Consider the following 15,713-nt stretch of genomic DNA (forward strand, 5'->3'; position numbering starts at 1 on the left):
TTTTTTGCTTTCTGTCAAACTTTTGGTCCATTTTTGTGTCTTTTTTGCATATTTTGTGTGATTTCTGGACTTTTGTTTGCATCATTTGTGTTACTTTAGATTTTTTGGCAAATTTTTGTTTCTCTTTGTGACTGACATGTTTTTGGGGTTTTTTGTGCATCTCTCTGAAATTTTTCCATCTTTTCACTTCATTTTTGTGTCTATATGTGTTTTTTGGGTCGGTTTTGCACATCTGAATTTTTTGCATCTTTTGTGTTATTTTTGTGCATTTCTGTGAGATTTTTTGTCTTTTTTGTCATTTTTTGCACATTTTTATTTAATTTTTGTGCCTGTTTGCTTTATTTTTTGCATTTTGTGTGATTTCTGTCTCTTACATTGTGCATTATTTTGCCGTTTTTGCATCTTTTTGTGGCATTCTCTTGTATCTCTGGGCTTTATTGCATCATTTTTGCCGTTTTTTGCACATCACTATGTGAATTTTGCATCTTTTTCTGTGATTCTTAGCTTTTGTGTTATTTTTGTGCATATTTTTGTTTCTCTCTTGCATGTTTAGTGTTATTTTTGAGCCTATGTTTAATTTTTTGCATCTTTTTTCATATTTTTTTTGCCATTTTTCACATTGTCGTGTATTTTCTGCATGTTGTCACATAATTTTTTGTCAGTGTTACTGTTGCATCTTTTTGTGATTTTTGTCTTTTTTACAGTTTTGCATGTTTTTTATCTTTCATTTTGCAAATTTTACATCACTTTTTTCATGTCATTTTGAGGTGTTTTGCATATTTTTGCTGTTTCTTGCGTCTCTGTGATTTTAGCATCTTGTTGTGTTGTTTTTATCTCTTTGTGATGCTTTTTTGTATATTTTTGAGTCACTCTACAGTTTTAAGGTGACCCAGCAGAACTTAAATTTAACTCTTTCCTGTTTTTAGTTGTGTTTAAAGCTCTCTTCTGTGACAGACGTTCAGTAACTGAAACTGAACATCTGTTTTTTTTGTTTGTTTGTTTTACCGTCGGTTCCGTTGACGCTCTCGGAGCTGGACTGGGTCAGGACCGGCCTCCTGCGGCGCCCCCTGCTGTCGGGGCTGGAGGTCGGCGTGGCTGCGTCCCTCCTGGAGAAGAAGCCGCTGAAGAACCGAGCCAGGCGCCTCTCGCTGCTGCGGCCTGAAGCTCCTCTGAGCAGGAACCCTCCTCCAGCCTCCTTCTGCAGCCGCTGCAGGTCGCTGTTGTCCAGAGTCCGGTTCTTCTCTCGGGTCCAGCTCAGCTCCATGGAGTCGGTTCGGTTCAGGAGGGCCCCCACCTCCAGGGTCCGGCTCTTCTGGCCGCCGGGCTCCGGCTGGTGGAGGCTCCCGGAGCTGCTGTGGAGATGTTCTCTGGCCTTCAGCCGCCGCAGCTCAGAGCCGCTCCAGTTCCTGAAGCTGCAGCTGCGACGCAGGAGACCGGACCTGTCCACCGAGGAGACCCCGTTGGTTCCTGGAGGAGCCTCGGAGCTGCTCTCCTCCACACTCTTCGCCTTCAGCAGCTTCTTATTCTTCTTAGCGTCGCCTCCTGCCGGGTTCTTCTCCTTCAGCTGCAGCTTCCTGCAGATCTTCATCCTGCTGAGCTCCAGCTGGCCGGTGCTGAACGTCCTGAAGCTCCTCATGAAGCCTGAGGACAAATCCTGAGACTCTTCCTCCTCCTCCTGCAGCTGCTCCAGCAGGCCGCCGCCCTCCTGCACCTCCTCCTGGTTCTTCTCTTGGTTCTCCTCCAGGTTCTCCCTCTTCACCAAGGTGAGGGAGATCCGGTAGACGGTTCTCCTCTGAGGAGCTGCTCTGTCCATCCCAGCAGCCTCCAGTAGGAACATCCTCTGACCTCCTGGTTCCTCTTCAGATGTTTCCTCCTCAGACCCTCTCAGCAGCTTTACGCTGAAATCCACTAAAACTCACTTTTCTGTCCTCCAGATGTTCACACCGGCCGGAAACACATTCCTGCTTCATCCCAGCGGATTAATCCGCGTCCTGCTGCCGCCTGGAAACCCCCGGTCTGCCCGGTCAGAGCGGCTTCTCTCCTCCCGCAGCTCCGGCGGTGAACGTTGATCCGCGTCCCGGACTCTGGCGGCGCCTCGGCCCCTTTTGTGTCGCTCATCCCCCGCAGCGCAGCGCCGAGCAGCCCGCCGGGCCTCCGCGTCCTCCGGCCGGCTTCGGCTGGGTTCACACGCCGCTGGGAGAGGAGCCGAGCACCGGGACCGCTCCTCCGGTCCTCCCGTCCTCCGGTCCTCCGCTCTCTGCTGCCTTCAGCCCGCAGACAGACGCTCCGCTCCGTCCCGGTTCTCCGCCGCGGTTCTCTGAGCTCCAAACACACGGAGCGTCCGGCGGCGGCAGGAGGAGAAAACCCGGACCGGATCCAAAAGGGAGCCGGAGAGGAGCCTCAGTCGGAGCTCCGATTGATTGTCATCTTATTCTATTTTTATTGCTCCATATTCTCATTTAAACCGAACAAACTGCTGGAAATGTTTTATTTATTCTGTCTGCTGCAGAAAACTCCTTTAAAAATGTTGTTCTCTTTAATAAAAACCGTAAAAATAACAGAAAACATCACCTGAATGTGGAAAAAATAATATTTTAATGTGATTCTAAGTGTCTAAAAGTTATTAAACCAGCAGCATTTTATTCTGTCATCAGGAAACATCCAGTAAAATGTCAATTGTAACATTTATTTCATTTTCTCTCCTTTTCAGGTATTTCAGGTAAAATCACAGACATAAATAACAAAAAAATATATAACAGTTTTGTTTATTTAAAATGAACTAGAATTAATTTGCTAAAATTATACTTACTATATTTTACTGATATTATAATTTTTTATATATTTTATGGATGTGACTATTTATATATTTTCAGATATTTTCCAGTCCGATAATTTTATTTATTTTCCAGTGTTTTATGAACAAACTAAAACTAATTTAAACTTTGAATGTGTCTGGAGGTTTTCAACCCAACAGATCAGATTTAATCTGGTTCCATCTTCAGCTCCGGTTCTGGTTTTCCTTCCAGCTTCTCTCTGAGCAGGGAGGAGTTTCTACTGTCTGGATGTTTGTTGTTGTTGTTTACCTGCTGCAGCTGCAAACTCTCATTCATTTACACAAAACAAACAAACAAACAAAACAACTGGATCTCAGACTGAAATACAAACAAGTTTATTGAGTTAAAAAGAAAAAATCATCTGAGCTGAGACCTTGGTCACTTTGTTCTGTTGAAATACAAAAACTACTGAAAATCCCCTCCAACATTCAGACTGAAGCTAGCAGCTAGCATCCAAAGACTAACAACTAGCATCTATAGCTAACAACTAGTATTCATAGGCTAACAACTAGCATCCATAGGCTAATAGCTAGCATCTTGAGGCTAGCAGGTAGCATTTCAGGTTAGAAACAAGTACTTCAAGGATAAAAACTGCATCACCAGGACTAGTGAACAACTAGTAATTAGCAACTTGTGATCCTGAGGCGAACAACTGGCATTCTCAGGTTATCAACTAGCATTCCGAGCCTAGCAACTAGCATTCCTGGAGTAGCAAGTAGAATCCTTTGGCTAGCAAATAGCATCCATATGCTAGCAACTGGCATTCCACGGCTAGCAATTAGCATTCTTGGGTTAGCAACTAGCATCCTGAGGCTAGCAACTAGCATCCATAGACTAGCACTCAGCATTTCAGATGGGAAACAAGCATTTCAAGAAGAATGACTATTTTACAAGACCTCACAACCATCTATCAACTAGCATTCCTGTATCTCAATACTACTCCTCAGCCAGGCTAACAACTAGCATCCCCAGGTAACCACTTAGCATTTAAGGTTGGAAACGAGCATTTCAGAGATATAAACTACATCCACTGGGCTAGTGAGCAAGTTACAATTAGCATTCTTGTGTTTCTCAGTGACTAGCCTCCTTAAGCTAGTGAATAGCCTCCTGAAGCTAGTGAATAGCATCCTGAGGCTAGTGAATACCATTCTGAGGCTAGTGAATACCATCCTGAGGCTAGTGAATAGCATCCTGAGGCTAGTGAATAGTATCCTAAGGCTAGTCTCCTGAGGCTAATGAATAGCATCCCGAGGCTAGTGAATAGCATCCTGAGGCTAGTGAATAGAATCCTGAGGCTACTGAATAGCACCCTGAGGCTAGTGTATTGCATCCTGAGGCTAGTGAATAACATCCTCAGGCTAGTGTATAGCATCCTGAGGCAAGTGAATAGCATCCTGAGGCAAGTGAATAGCATCCTGAGGCTAGCATTCTAACGCTAATGAATAGTATCCTGAGGCTAGTCACTACCATTTCAAAGCTAATCACTAGCATTCCTAGTCTAGTCAGTAGCGACTAGCACCCAGAGACTACTGATGAGTGTTCCTCAGCGAGCTATTAGCATTCAGAGCCAGGAGAAGGAGAATCTTTGATCTCTGGTCACATGACCTGCATCTCTTTGATCACTTTCTTCTTGCCGCCTGGTCTCTGAACAGATTAACTCTGGATTATTACTGGGACTAATGCAGATTAAAAACACGGCCGCTGGCTACGTCCTGGCTCTGAGGACGTTTCTATGTTTAATTTGGGGCCAACATCAAAAGCACTGTTGATGGTAAATTAACGCCAACACTGAAATCAAACGCTTCTCTAGAATCTTTCATCTGCTGCAGATCTTTGATTCGTCAACACTCCTGGAAATTAACCTGCAGAAACAGCACGTCTGTGGCTATTGATTAGCATTCCTGGGATAGCAACCAGCATTCTGAGGCTACTGATTAGCATCCCTGGGATAGCAACAAGCATTCTGAGGCTACTGATTAGCATTCCTGGGATAGCAACCAGCATTCTGAGGCTACTGATTAGCATTCCTGGGATAGCAACAAGCATTCTGAGGCTACTGATTAGCATTCCTGGGATAGCAACTAGCATTCTGAGGCTACTGATTAGCATTCCTGGGATAGCAACTGGCATTCTGAGGCTACTGATTGGCATTCCTTGGATAGCAACTAGCATTCTGAGGCTACTGATTAGCATTCCTGGGATAGCAACTGGCATTCTAAGGCTACTGATTAGCATTCCTGGAGAAGCAACTAGCATTCTGAGGCTACGGATTAGTATTCCTAAGCTACCAACTAGCATTCTGACCTACTGATTAGCATTCCTGGGATAGCAACTACCATTCTGAAGTTTGTGATTAGCATTCATCACCTTGCAACTTGCATTGTGAGGCTAGTGATTAGCATTGAGCGGATAGCAACTAGCATTCTGAGGCTCATGATGAGCATTACTGGGCTAGCCACTAACATAATGAAACTTGTAATATGAATTAGCATTTTGAGATAGCATTTAGCAATCTGAGGCTATTGGTTAGCATTCATTAGCATTCTAAGGCTAGTGATCAGTATTTAAGGGGAAGAAACTAGCATTCTGAGGCAAGTGATTGGCATTTCTGAGGTAGCAACTAGCATTCTTGAGCTAGCAACTAGCACTTTGAGGCTACTGACGAACATCTATGATCTACCAGCTCTCATTCTGAGGCCACTGATTAGCATTCTGAGCTACCAACTAGCATTCTGTGGCTACTGATTAGCATGCCGGAAATAGCAACTAGCATTCGGAGGCTCGTGACTAGCATTCATGAGTGACCAACTAGCATTCTGATGCTCCTGATTAGTGTTCATGAGCTACCAACAAGCATTCTGAGGCTCGGGATTAGCATTTCTGCTTTACCAAGTAGCATTCTAAGGCGAGTGATTAGCATTCCAGAGCTACCAACTAACATTCTGAGGCTAGTGATTAATTTTCCTGAGCTACCAACTAGCATTCGGAGGCTACTGATTAGCATTCATGAGCCACCAACTAGCATTCTGAGGCTCGGGATTAGCATTTCTGCTTTACCAAGTAGCATTCTGAGGCTAGTGATTAGCATTCCAGAGCTACCAACTAGCATTCTGAGGCTAGTGATTAGCATTCCAGAGCTACCAACTAGCATTCTGGGGCTAGTGATTAGCATTCCTGAGCTACCGACTTGCATTCAACACATTTCTTAAAGTGACATTGTCTAAATCAACTTATAAATGGACTTAAAATCTGTCTAAAATAGATTAAAATCGGTCACGACTGAACTGATGTTTGTTAAATGACAAACTGTCTACAATCTCTTCAGACTTATCAAAAGTGGCTGAAAATGTAATCCAAACGACTCAGAAATGTCTAAAACAGATGAAAACCTGTCAAAACTGACAATTATTTTCTTAAATGACAGAAATCGTACCTAAAATGAGTTGAAACTGACTCAAAAATATCCAAGTTAACTTATAAATGGTAGTAATTGTCTTAAAACATGTCCAAAACAGATTAGAATAGTTCAAAATGACTTGAAATTAGTCTAAAGTGACTTAAAAAGAGTAAAAACGAGTTGAAAATGGTGTAAAATGAATAAATTGTCTTCAAAAATGACCCAAAATTTCAAAACCAGCAACCCAAAATGGTCTAAAACGACGTAGAATGAGTCCAAAAAAAGATTAAAAGAAACAAACTGTAAATCCATTAAAACCAATCAGAGAGCAGTTAGATGTTACTGGTTTTTAAAAGGTTCTTACCTGAGATGAAGCAGCAGCAGCAGCACATGAGGACAGAAGAAGAAAAACATCATTAATATTAATCATTGTTATTAACTATCAATCATTAAAATCAACATTAAAAAAGAGAAAACGCCTCAAAACATCTTTAAACACAAAATACTGAAAGTTTCTGTCAAAGTTACACCTGAATAAATATCACAGAGCTACTGGTCACATGGAGAGTCAGTAAAAACATGGAGTTTAATGTGGGAAAGTGTTAAAACGGGAATATTTATAGACAAAATAATTTTAAAAAAAATCTGGTATAAATGCACTGAATTATGAAAGAGACAAAAAAGACAACACACACACAAAACAAACAGAAAATGATAGAAACAAAACAAACAGAAATAAATAAATTGAACATAAAATGATGGAAGACAAACACAAAACAAAGAGGAAGACAAAAAAAACGACAAAAAGACAGAGTGTAGCTGAGGACAGCACCAGGTGAGGCTGTGTTTTGTGTTGTTTTTCGTTTTTTGTGTACTTTGTGTTGTTCTGTGTATTTTGTGCATTTTTGTTGATTTTGAGTTTTATTTGTGTTTTGTGTTGTTTTATGTGTCTTTTATTTGTATTGTGTGTTTTTGTGTTTTGTATTTGTGTTTTGTGTTGTTTTGTGTGTTTTTTGTGTGTGTTGTGTGTCTGTGCGGCACAGATGGAGTGCAGCTGATTGTCGATTCATGAACACAAACTCCCTGGACAACACAAAGCATTGCTTCTTAATCCGACACACAAAAGGACAGGAGTAACGCCGCGTTAAAACCCAGCTGCCTGATTGGTCCTCGGACAGGAAGTGAGGAGCAGGGTGGCGGCTGGACGACCAATCAGAGCAAGGCTGGTCAGAAAACAACTCGACACACCAGCAGGACGCCGCGGCAGCTACACAACACACACACACAAACATTCACTTAAGTGATGTACAATCCAGCTGGAAACACACTGTTACAGTACTGCAGTACTACACAGCAAAAATACACAAAGTACTACTAAGGAGATGTGTGTGTGTGCATTTTTGCTCCTTTTTTGCACCAATTTGTGTCTTTTTTGCATCTTTGTTTATTTCACCTTTTTGTCTTTTTTGACACTTTTGTGCATCTGTCTTTTTTGTCACTTTTTTGTCTTTTTTTATCTTTGTGTCTTTTTTGTATATTTGTGTTTAAGCTTTTTGTTGTCTTTTTGTGTCTGTCTTTTTATTAACACCTTTTTGTCTTTTTTGTACCTTTGTCTTTTTTGACACCTTTTTGTGTCTTTTTTGACACCTTTGTGTCTTTTTTGACACCTTTTTGTGTCTTTTTTGTACCTTTGTGTCTTTTTTGACACCTTTTGTCTTTTTTTGTACCTTTGTGCCTTTTTTGACACCTTTCTGTGTCTTTTTTGTATCTTTGTCTTTTCTGACACCTTTTTGTGTCTTTTTTTGTGCCTTTGTGTCTTTTTTGACACTTTTGTGTCTTTTTTGTGCCTTTGTGCCTTTTCTGACACCTTTTTGTGTCTTTTTTGTATCTGTGTCTTTTTTGACACCTTTTTGTGTCTTTTTTTGTGCCTTTGTGCCTTTTAACACCTTTTTGTGTCTTGACACATTTTTGTGTCTTTTTTGTACCTTTGTGTCTTTTAACACCTTTTTGTGTCTTTTTTGACACATTTTTGTGTCTTTTTTGTACCTTTGTGTCTTTTAACACCTTTTTGTGTCTTTTTTGTATCTGTGTCTTTTTTGACACCTTTTTGTGTCTTCTTTTGTACCTTTGGGTCTTTTGACACCTTTTTGTGTCTTTTTTGACACCTTTTTGTGTCTTTTTTTGTGCCTTTGTGCCTTTTAACACCTTTTTGTGTCTTGACACATTTTTGTGTCTTTTTTGTACCTTTGTGTCTTTTAACACCTTTTTGTGTCTTTTTTGACACATTTTTGTGTCTTTTTTGTACCTTTGTGTCTTTTAACACCTTTTTGTGTCTTTTTGTATCTGTCTTTTTTGACACATTTTTGTGTCTTCTTTTGTACCTTTGTGCTTTTTTGACACATTTTTGTGTCTTTTTTTGTACCTTTGTGTCTTTTCTGACACATTTTTGTGTCTTTTTTTGTACCTTTGTGTCTTTTTTGACACCTTTTTGTGTCTTCTTTTGTACCTTTGTGCTTTTTTGACACATTTGTGTCTTTTTTGTACCTTTGTGCCTTTTTGACACCTTTTTGTGTCTTTTTTGTGCCTTTGTGTCTTTTGACACCTTTTTGTCTTTTTGTATCTTTGTGTCTTTTTGACACCTTTTTGTGTCTTTTTGTATCTTTGTGCCTTTTTTGACACTTTTTTGTGTCTTCTTTTCTACCTTTGTATTTTTTAACACCTTTTTGTGTCTTCTTTTGTACCTTTGTGTCTTTTTTTGACAGCTTTTTGTGTCTTTTTTTGTATCTGTGTCTTTTTTGACACCATTTTGTGTCTGTTTTTTGTACATTTGTGTCTTTTTTGACACCTTCTTGTGTCATTTTGTATCTTTGTGTCTTTTGGCATCTTTGTGTCCATTTTACACCTTTTTGTGTCTTTTTTGTATATTTGTGTATTTTGGCCTCTGTCTTTTTACATCTTTTTGTCTTTTGGCATTTTTGTGTCTATTTTACACCTTTTTGTGTCTTTTTTGTACCTTTGTGTCCGTTTTTCTACACCTTTTAGTGTCTTTTTTGCATTTGTGTGTTTGTGTTTCTGTCTAACAGGGTCCCAGGTGTCACCAAACACCAACCAATTGAGGACCTCTGACCAACTGGGGTCATTTTTCTCTGAACCTTGTTTACTTATGATGACCTGTAACAACGAACATGTGAACTCAGCAGCGCCTCTACTGGTCGGAGGAAGAACTACAACCTTCCATTCACACACTCCACTACAGATCAAAGGGCTTTTGTGCGTGTGTCTGTGCATGTAGGGGTGTGTGTGTGTGTGTGTGTGTGTGTTGGAATACTTCAGTGAAGCACCACAAACCAGTGTGTAGTTGAGTATTTGTCTCTGACTTCCACCCACTCAGTAAATTCCCAGAATTCCTCCTGATCCCAGCAGCTCTCTGAGGCCACCTGCTGATCAGAATGGATCACTGCACCAGAATCCATTCACAACAAACATCTTTTTTTAATGTCTCATTTTATTGCTGCAACATAAAGTCCTGCAGTTCTATGGAAACAGAAAAACCACAATTAGAAGAAGAAATAACCCAGAAATGTTCTCTGAGAAGTTAGAACGACACAAATCAGTATAAAAAAAAAAAACTAGAGAATGAAATCAGAAAAGTTGATGTCTTTAATTGCATAATTCAAAAAAAATGACAAATAACCTGCCATCAACAACATTTTCCCACTGGACAACAAAATCAAGATAACAGACATATAATTATTTATATTTTGTAAATTTTTCACTTTGTCCATGTACACTGAGTCATTAAAAACTTTGAGACCATATTTTTCAACATAATTTTTATTCTGAAGCCCCAAACTGGATTTTCTTCATATGAATCATTTGTTTAGCATATTGGCGTACAGAAACAAAAATCTAAAGTTTCAAGAATGATTTCAAAATAAAGAATTTCACAAAAGAAAACGGCACCTGCCAAACACAAAGTCACAGCAGTCAATACCGAGTATGGCCTCCATCTGCTTGGATGCAGGCAGCAATCCGTCGGCGCATGCTTTGGACCAGGCTTCTGATTGTGGGTTGGGAACAGCCCATACGCCTGGATACATCACTGTAGCTCAAAGCGGCCTCCACCATACCCAGTGCCCGGAGACGTTGTTCATGTGATAGACGGCATGATGCTGTTCACTGGACTAACAATGGTGGCCTTTTTTGGGCCTTTATATAGGCCTTCAAAACCCATTCTCACATTGTGCAGATACTCACTGAGTATTGTTTGGTGTGTATTTGGTTCACTTTTGCAAAGTGACCAACCCATGTGCAATGAATCATGACAAAATGACAACTCATCATTATCTCCACTACCAGGGCACTAGATCATCAGTAAATCCACAATGAATGATTACAACCCCCCTACAAGCAGAATTCTGCCTACATTTATACCTCAAAGTTTATATAGACTGACAGTATATTTAAGGACATCAAACATTTGACTTTTCACACTGAAGTACACCAACTGAAAGGTTTTTCACAATGAAATCATTTTTATATGTTAATAATCAGATTTGTAATACATGTTTTGTAAAACAACTAATTATATTCCTTAAAATATAGATTTTTTTTATTAACATTTGTGGCTTGTTTCGATTCTTTTTTTTTTTGGTTTCTGTCTTGTGATGGAAATTTGTATTTATTTTCTAAATGAGTGAAATGACAGTAAAATGCTCCAAAAACTAGTCATTTTTACTTTTTGCGTTTTTGTTTTGCTTTTTAATAGGAGTAAAAGAGACACAGCATTATTTGAAAACAGGAAGATAAAATAAACAGTAAACCAGAATAATCCTTCAAAATAAAATCATCTTATTCACAGGTTGTGCATAATTTTTTGGATCACGTGAATTTCTGTGATTTTTTGAATAAATATTTTTTCTAATTAAGGAAAACAAAGACAATCATTAACATTACAGTTGAATGATTTAAAAATTTTCAGTTGTTAATATACATATTTTTTCCTTTATGTAACAGCAAAAACATGTTAAATATATCAATACTTTCTGTGGATTTCAATAGAGTACAAACTATAATTTTATGATAAAATATTGCAACATTTTTTATTAATATTTATATTCATATTTTTTAAAGTGCTTTTCAGTTTTTTCCTGCAATTGAACTAAACAGCTGAAATTTAATAAACATCTTTTTTTCCATTTTAACAGATATTTCTTTTTCTTAAACAGATGATTTATCATTTTTCAATCCTTAAATGACATGCTTTTCTAAATAACAGCAAATATCTGTAAATATATACATATTTTAGTGAAAATCTATTTTACTTTTTAATGTTGTAAAAGAACAAATAATTATTTCTTAAGAAATGCAAACTTTTCATTCAGTTCACGTAGAAAACAACAATTGTGTAGAAACCTCTTTACTATTTCTTGATCCTTAATATTCTGAAATAATAAATATCTGTAAAATAAAGGTGTTGGCTTATTTACAATTTAGGAACTGTAATTTAATGGTTAGTTCTTGTTAAAGAACAAATTAGTATTTGATCAGGACATTACGCTTCTTATCAGTTTTTTATTATTTTACGGTTGACATTAGAACATTAATATCCAAGTTTTTAAGACTTTAGTACATAAATATTCAGGTTTTAGACACTTTACTACATTAATATCCAGGTTTTAGACTCTTTAGTACATAAATATCCATTTTTTTTAAAGACTTCACTACATTAATATCCAGGTTTTAGACTCTTTACTACATTAATATCCAGGTTTTTGATTATTTACGACTTTAATATCCAGGTATTAAAGACTTTACTAGATTAATATCCAGGTTTTAGACTCTTTAGATGGAGACTTACAGTGATGGAGACTGAATCAGCTGGAGACAAACACTTTAAGGACTTCTGTTCATTGCGGATCGATGAATTTTGCAGTGTCTCCATAGTTGTAAAGCCAGAGTCCAGCATGTAGCGGCTCAGTGAACGTGGTCTGGACTCTGTGGAGAAGCTTCATCTTCTTTAAGATGCTGTAAAAGGACAGAACACCTGCACTGTGATCCAGGTAGACTCCGATTCTGGAGGAAGGTCGACCAGAGACTGGGGTTTTGGTGTTGTTGTACCAGAATGTGTACCTGGTGGTGTCACAATACAAAGACCAGGACCTGCCATCGAGTCCAAACCCACATTCACGAGACCTCCCGGTTCTTCTGACGGTCTTGTATGCGACCGCTACGTAAACTCCTCCTCCTCTCCACTCCACCTCCCAGTAGCACCGTCCAGTCAGACTCTCTCTGCTCAGGACCTGGAACCAGTCGGTGAAGCGGTCTGGATGATCAGGATGAAAGTTCTGGTAGTCCTTCAAGGTCACTCTTCGGTTCTTCTCCGATAGAACCAGATGTGTGTGAGCTGTGTTTGGATCCAGAGTGATTCCCTGGAAGTATTTTAAGAATCCAGATCTGGTCTTTGGTTCTGGTTCTGGTTCCGGTTCTAGTACTAGTTCTGGTTCCAGGTCTGGTTCTGGTTCTGGTTGTGGCGGTAGAACATCTGACGGTGAGATGTTTGTCCAGGTGTCCTTCAGAACGTCCTCTACTTTACCTCTGAGCTCTTTCACAGCTGCTGTCACGTCCTCAAAGTGTCTCAGAGGACGGATGCTGATGCTGGATGAGTGTGTGGACTCACTGACTGTTGACACTGAGGGGTAGTTGTGGAGAAACTGGTTGTGGTCTGATGTATCTGAGAGCTGCTTCAGCTCAGCGTCTTTCCTCTCCAGATCCCTGATCTCCTGCTCCAGCTTCTCCTGAAGCTCTTTGACTCGACTCTCTTGAGTCTCCTGCTGGGATCTGATCTGCTGCTCCACCTCAGAGCTTCTGTTCTGGATCAGATGGATCATCTGGGTGAACATCTCCTCACTGTCCTCCACTGTTTTATCAGCAGAGACTCTGATGTCCTTCAGCTCCTGTTGAAGCAGCTTCACATCTTTCTGTCTGTCCTGGATTCTCTGCTGGATGTTCAGTCGACTCACCTCCAGCTTCTTCTCCACCCGTTCTGCTGCTTCATGGTCAGTAGGATGGATCATCTTCATCACCTCATCATGACGAGAGCAGATGTTCTCCTGGAGGTTCTTGGAGGGCTCCACCAGCTGGTGTTTCTTAAAGGCTGGAGACTCATAGTGAGGCTGAAGGTGATTGTCACAGTAGGAGACCAGACAGACCAGACAGGACTTGAAGGCTTTCATCTTCCTCCCAGTGCAGACATCACAGGCCACATCTTCAGGTCCAGCATAGCAGTGATCAGCAGCAGCAGCTTGGAGTCCAGTCTTCTTCAGCTCCTCCACTAACTCTGCTAACAGGACGTTCTTCTCCAGGACAGGCCTCGGTGTGAAGGTCTTCCTGCACTGAGGACAGCTGTAGGTTGTCTTCAGGTCCTCTCCATCCCAGTGGGTTTCAATACACTTCATACAGTAGCTGTGTCCACAGGAGAGAGCCACCGGATCCTTCAGGAGATCCAGACAGATGGAACAAGAGATGCTGCCCGAGTAAAGATTCATACCTGACTGAGCCATGCTCCCATCTGAGCAGCAGCCTTCAAGAGGTCAGTCTAGAAACCACTTTAACCAGTTGACCCAGTCAGCTGATACGCTGTAAAAACGCGTCGCTGTAAAACATCAACGTTCTTTAAAACGTTTAAACTTCAACATTTTAGAAACGTTCTACTGAGACTTAAGAGATTTTACCTGTTTAGTTGTTTTACAGATATTTGATTTCCCAGCTTTAGAAATTTATATTTTATCATGATTATTTCAGATTTTCACAGTTGTTTTTACTTGGATGTATTTTTACAGTGTGGTTACACCCAAAGACTCAAAGGTCTCCACGACATGCACCTTTGGCATACAGATATAAAGAGTCTATAAACCATTTACACTTTAGTTTATTACACTGATTAATGTCAATATAATTAGTCTGTTCAGATAAGGAACAACCAAAAACAAGACTGTTTAATACATTACTATCCAGGATTTTATGACTTTATCACATTACTATCCAGGTTTTTGTCTCTTTACTACATTAATATCCAGGTTTTTGATCAGTTTTAATTTGGTAAACAAGTAAAGATGAGCAGAATTCACTTCAGTCTTTCACAGTAACATATTTTGTTTGATTCTACAGCGTTCGAATCAGAAAACACACAAAACAAAGCAACAATGCAAGAAAATGTAGAGCAGTTTAGCTGCATCTGGACAGCAAAAGATGCAGCATGGGGATGATTTATCCAACAGGAGGAGAATGTGAGGGAAACCAGGTCTCCTTCAAGCTAACATGAGCTGACAGCTGACCTAGAAACAGCCTGAATGTTCATGAGTCAGGCAGCAGGGGGCGCTGCTGCTCCATAGAGTTTAAAATCTGCTTCAACTGGTTTTATTCACTAACTCACAACTGAACCTGAACGATTGTTCAGCAGCTACAGCAGGAATTACATCAAAATTAGACAAAAGACAACTTCTATGACAACTACTTACAAACAAAAGGATGCAAAAAAATGACATAAAAATGTTAAAAATTACAGAAAAAATGCAGAAACAGCAGATGAAAATGACAGTAAGTCACAAAGAGATGCAAAAATTATATAAAAAGATGCAAAAATGACAAACACAAGAGAAGATGACGTAAAAAGGCAAAAAACATAAAAAAACAAATGATGAAGTAAAAAAAAAATGCAAAAGAAACAAAAAGATGCAAAAATGACCTAAAATGGTGCAAAATGGAAAAGTGCACAAACAGCAGACAAAATGAAACAAAGTCAGGAAAAGATGCAAAAATAAGACAGAAAATAAGCAAGAAAGCAAAAAGAAAATGACACAAGATGCAAGAAGAGCAGAAAATAAGACGATGCAAAATGACAAAAATGCAAAAACAAATGATCATTTCTAAAAATGTAATTATTTAATTTTAACGAAACTGAAAAACTGCTGAAAAAAATCGAAATTGATTGAAAAAGCTTAATTTTTTTATAGTTTGAAATAAGAAAATGTTTTAAATTACATCCTGTAAAATGACAGTTTAAAAAGCAGCTTTAAAAATGATTTACTATTTCTCAGTCCTAATATACTAAATTTTTCATACAGCTGCATATATCTGTAAAATAATTGTTTTTTTTAGATTTAACTGCAGTAAAACTAATCTAGTCATCAAACTAATTACTACTAGTCAGAATGTAGATTTTCACAGTGAGCGTGTGAATTCATATTTAATTTGTGTGACTTTATTTGATGTTTTGATGGTTTAATTCTGTCACTCTGAAGCTCCTCAAAGTGAAACCTAAAGACAGAGAAGTCGCTGTTCTTCGCAAATTCTTTTCTTCCCACATTTTAATGTGACCACTGTTTTTCTCCCACAATGCTTTGCTGCTCCTTCCTGGGAAATTAAAAAACACAAAACCCCATTTAGACTCCTGCAGATTTTAGACGACAAAGTTTTTGACT

The 15,713-nt window shown here is 39.2% G+C and overlaps 2 protein-coding genes across 6 annotated transcripts in view; both read right to left on the reverse strand.

The window, feature by feature from the left end:
• The window catches only part of agap1 (ArfGAP with GTPase domain, ankyrin repeat and PH domain 1), a 158,764-nt gene that overhangs the window by 125,278 nt on the left and 17,773 nt on the right, over nt 1-15,713 (reverse strand). Inside the window, exon 1 of one of the 5 annotated variants that reach the window (XM_022214767.2) lies at nt 1,006-2,563. The exons of 2 other annotated variants lie outside the window; for them this stretch is intronic. In XM_022214767.2, the coding sequence (XP_022070459.2) occupies nt 1,006-1,837 (832 nt within the window). In that variant the 5' untranslated portion in view covers nt 1,838-2,563. Of the gene's footprint in view, nt 1-1,005; nt 2,564-15,713 lie in introns of those variants that run through there. 2 more of the 5 variants (XM_022214765.2, XM_022214766.2) reach the window with 2 other exon arrangements.
• On the reverse strand, nt 11,686-14,874 carry LOC127531768 (tripartite motif-containing protein 16-like protein). The gene has a single exon (XM_051941730.1). It carries the CDS (start codon nt 13,791-13,793, stop codon nt 12,141-12,143), a length of 1,653 nt encoding a protein of 550 aa, XP_051797690.1. The 5' UTR covers nt 13,794-14,874; the 3' UTR covers nt 11,686-12,140.

The sequence above is a fragment of the Acanthochromis polyacanthus genome, chromosome 22, assembly GCF_021347895.1.
Source record: "Acanthochromis polyacanthus isolate Apoly-LR-REF ecotype Palm Island chromosome 22, KAUST_Apoly_ChrSc, whole genome shotgun sequence".
Classification (NCBI taxonomy): Eukaryota; Metazoa; Chordata; class Actinopteri; family Pomacentridae; genus Acanthochromis; species Acanthochromis polyacanthus.

Bases quoted from the DNA above. Each gene is read 5' to 3' on its own strand.
- LOC127531768 (XM_051941730.1), bottom strand. From the start codon at position 13,793: ATGGCTCAGTCAGGTATGAATCTTTACTCGGGCAGCATCTCTTGTTCC.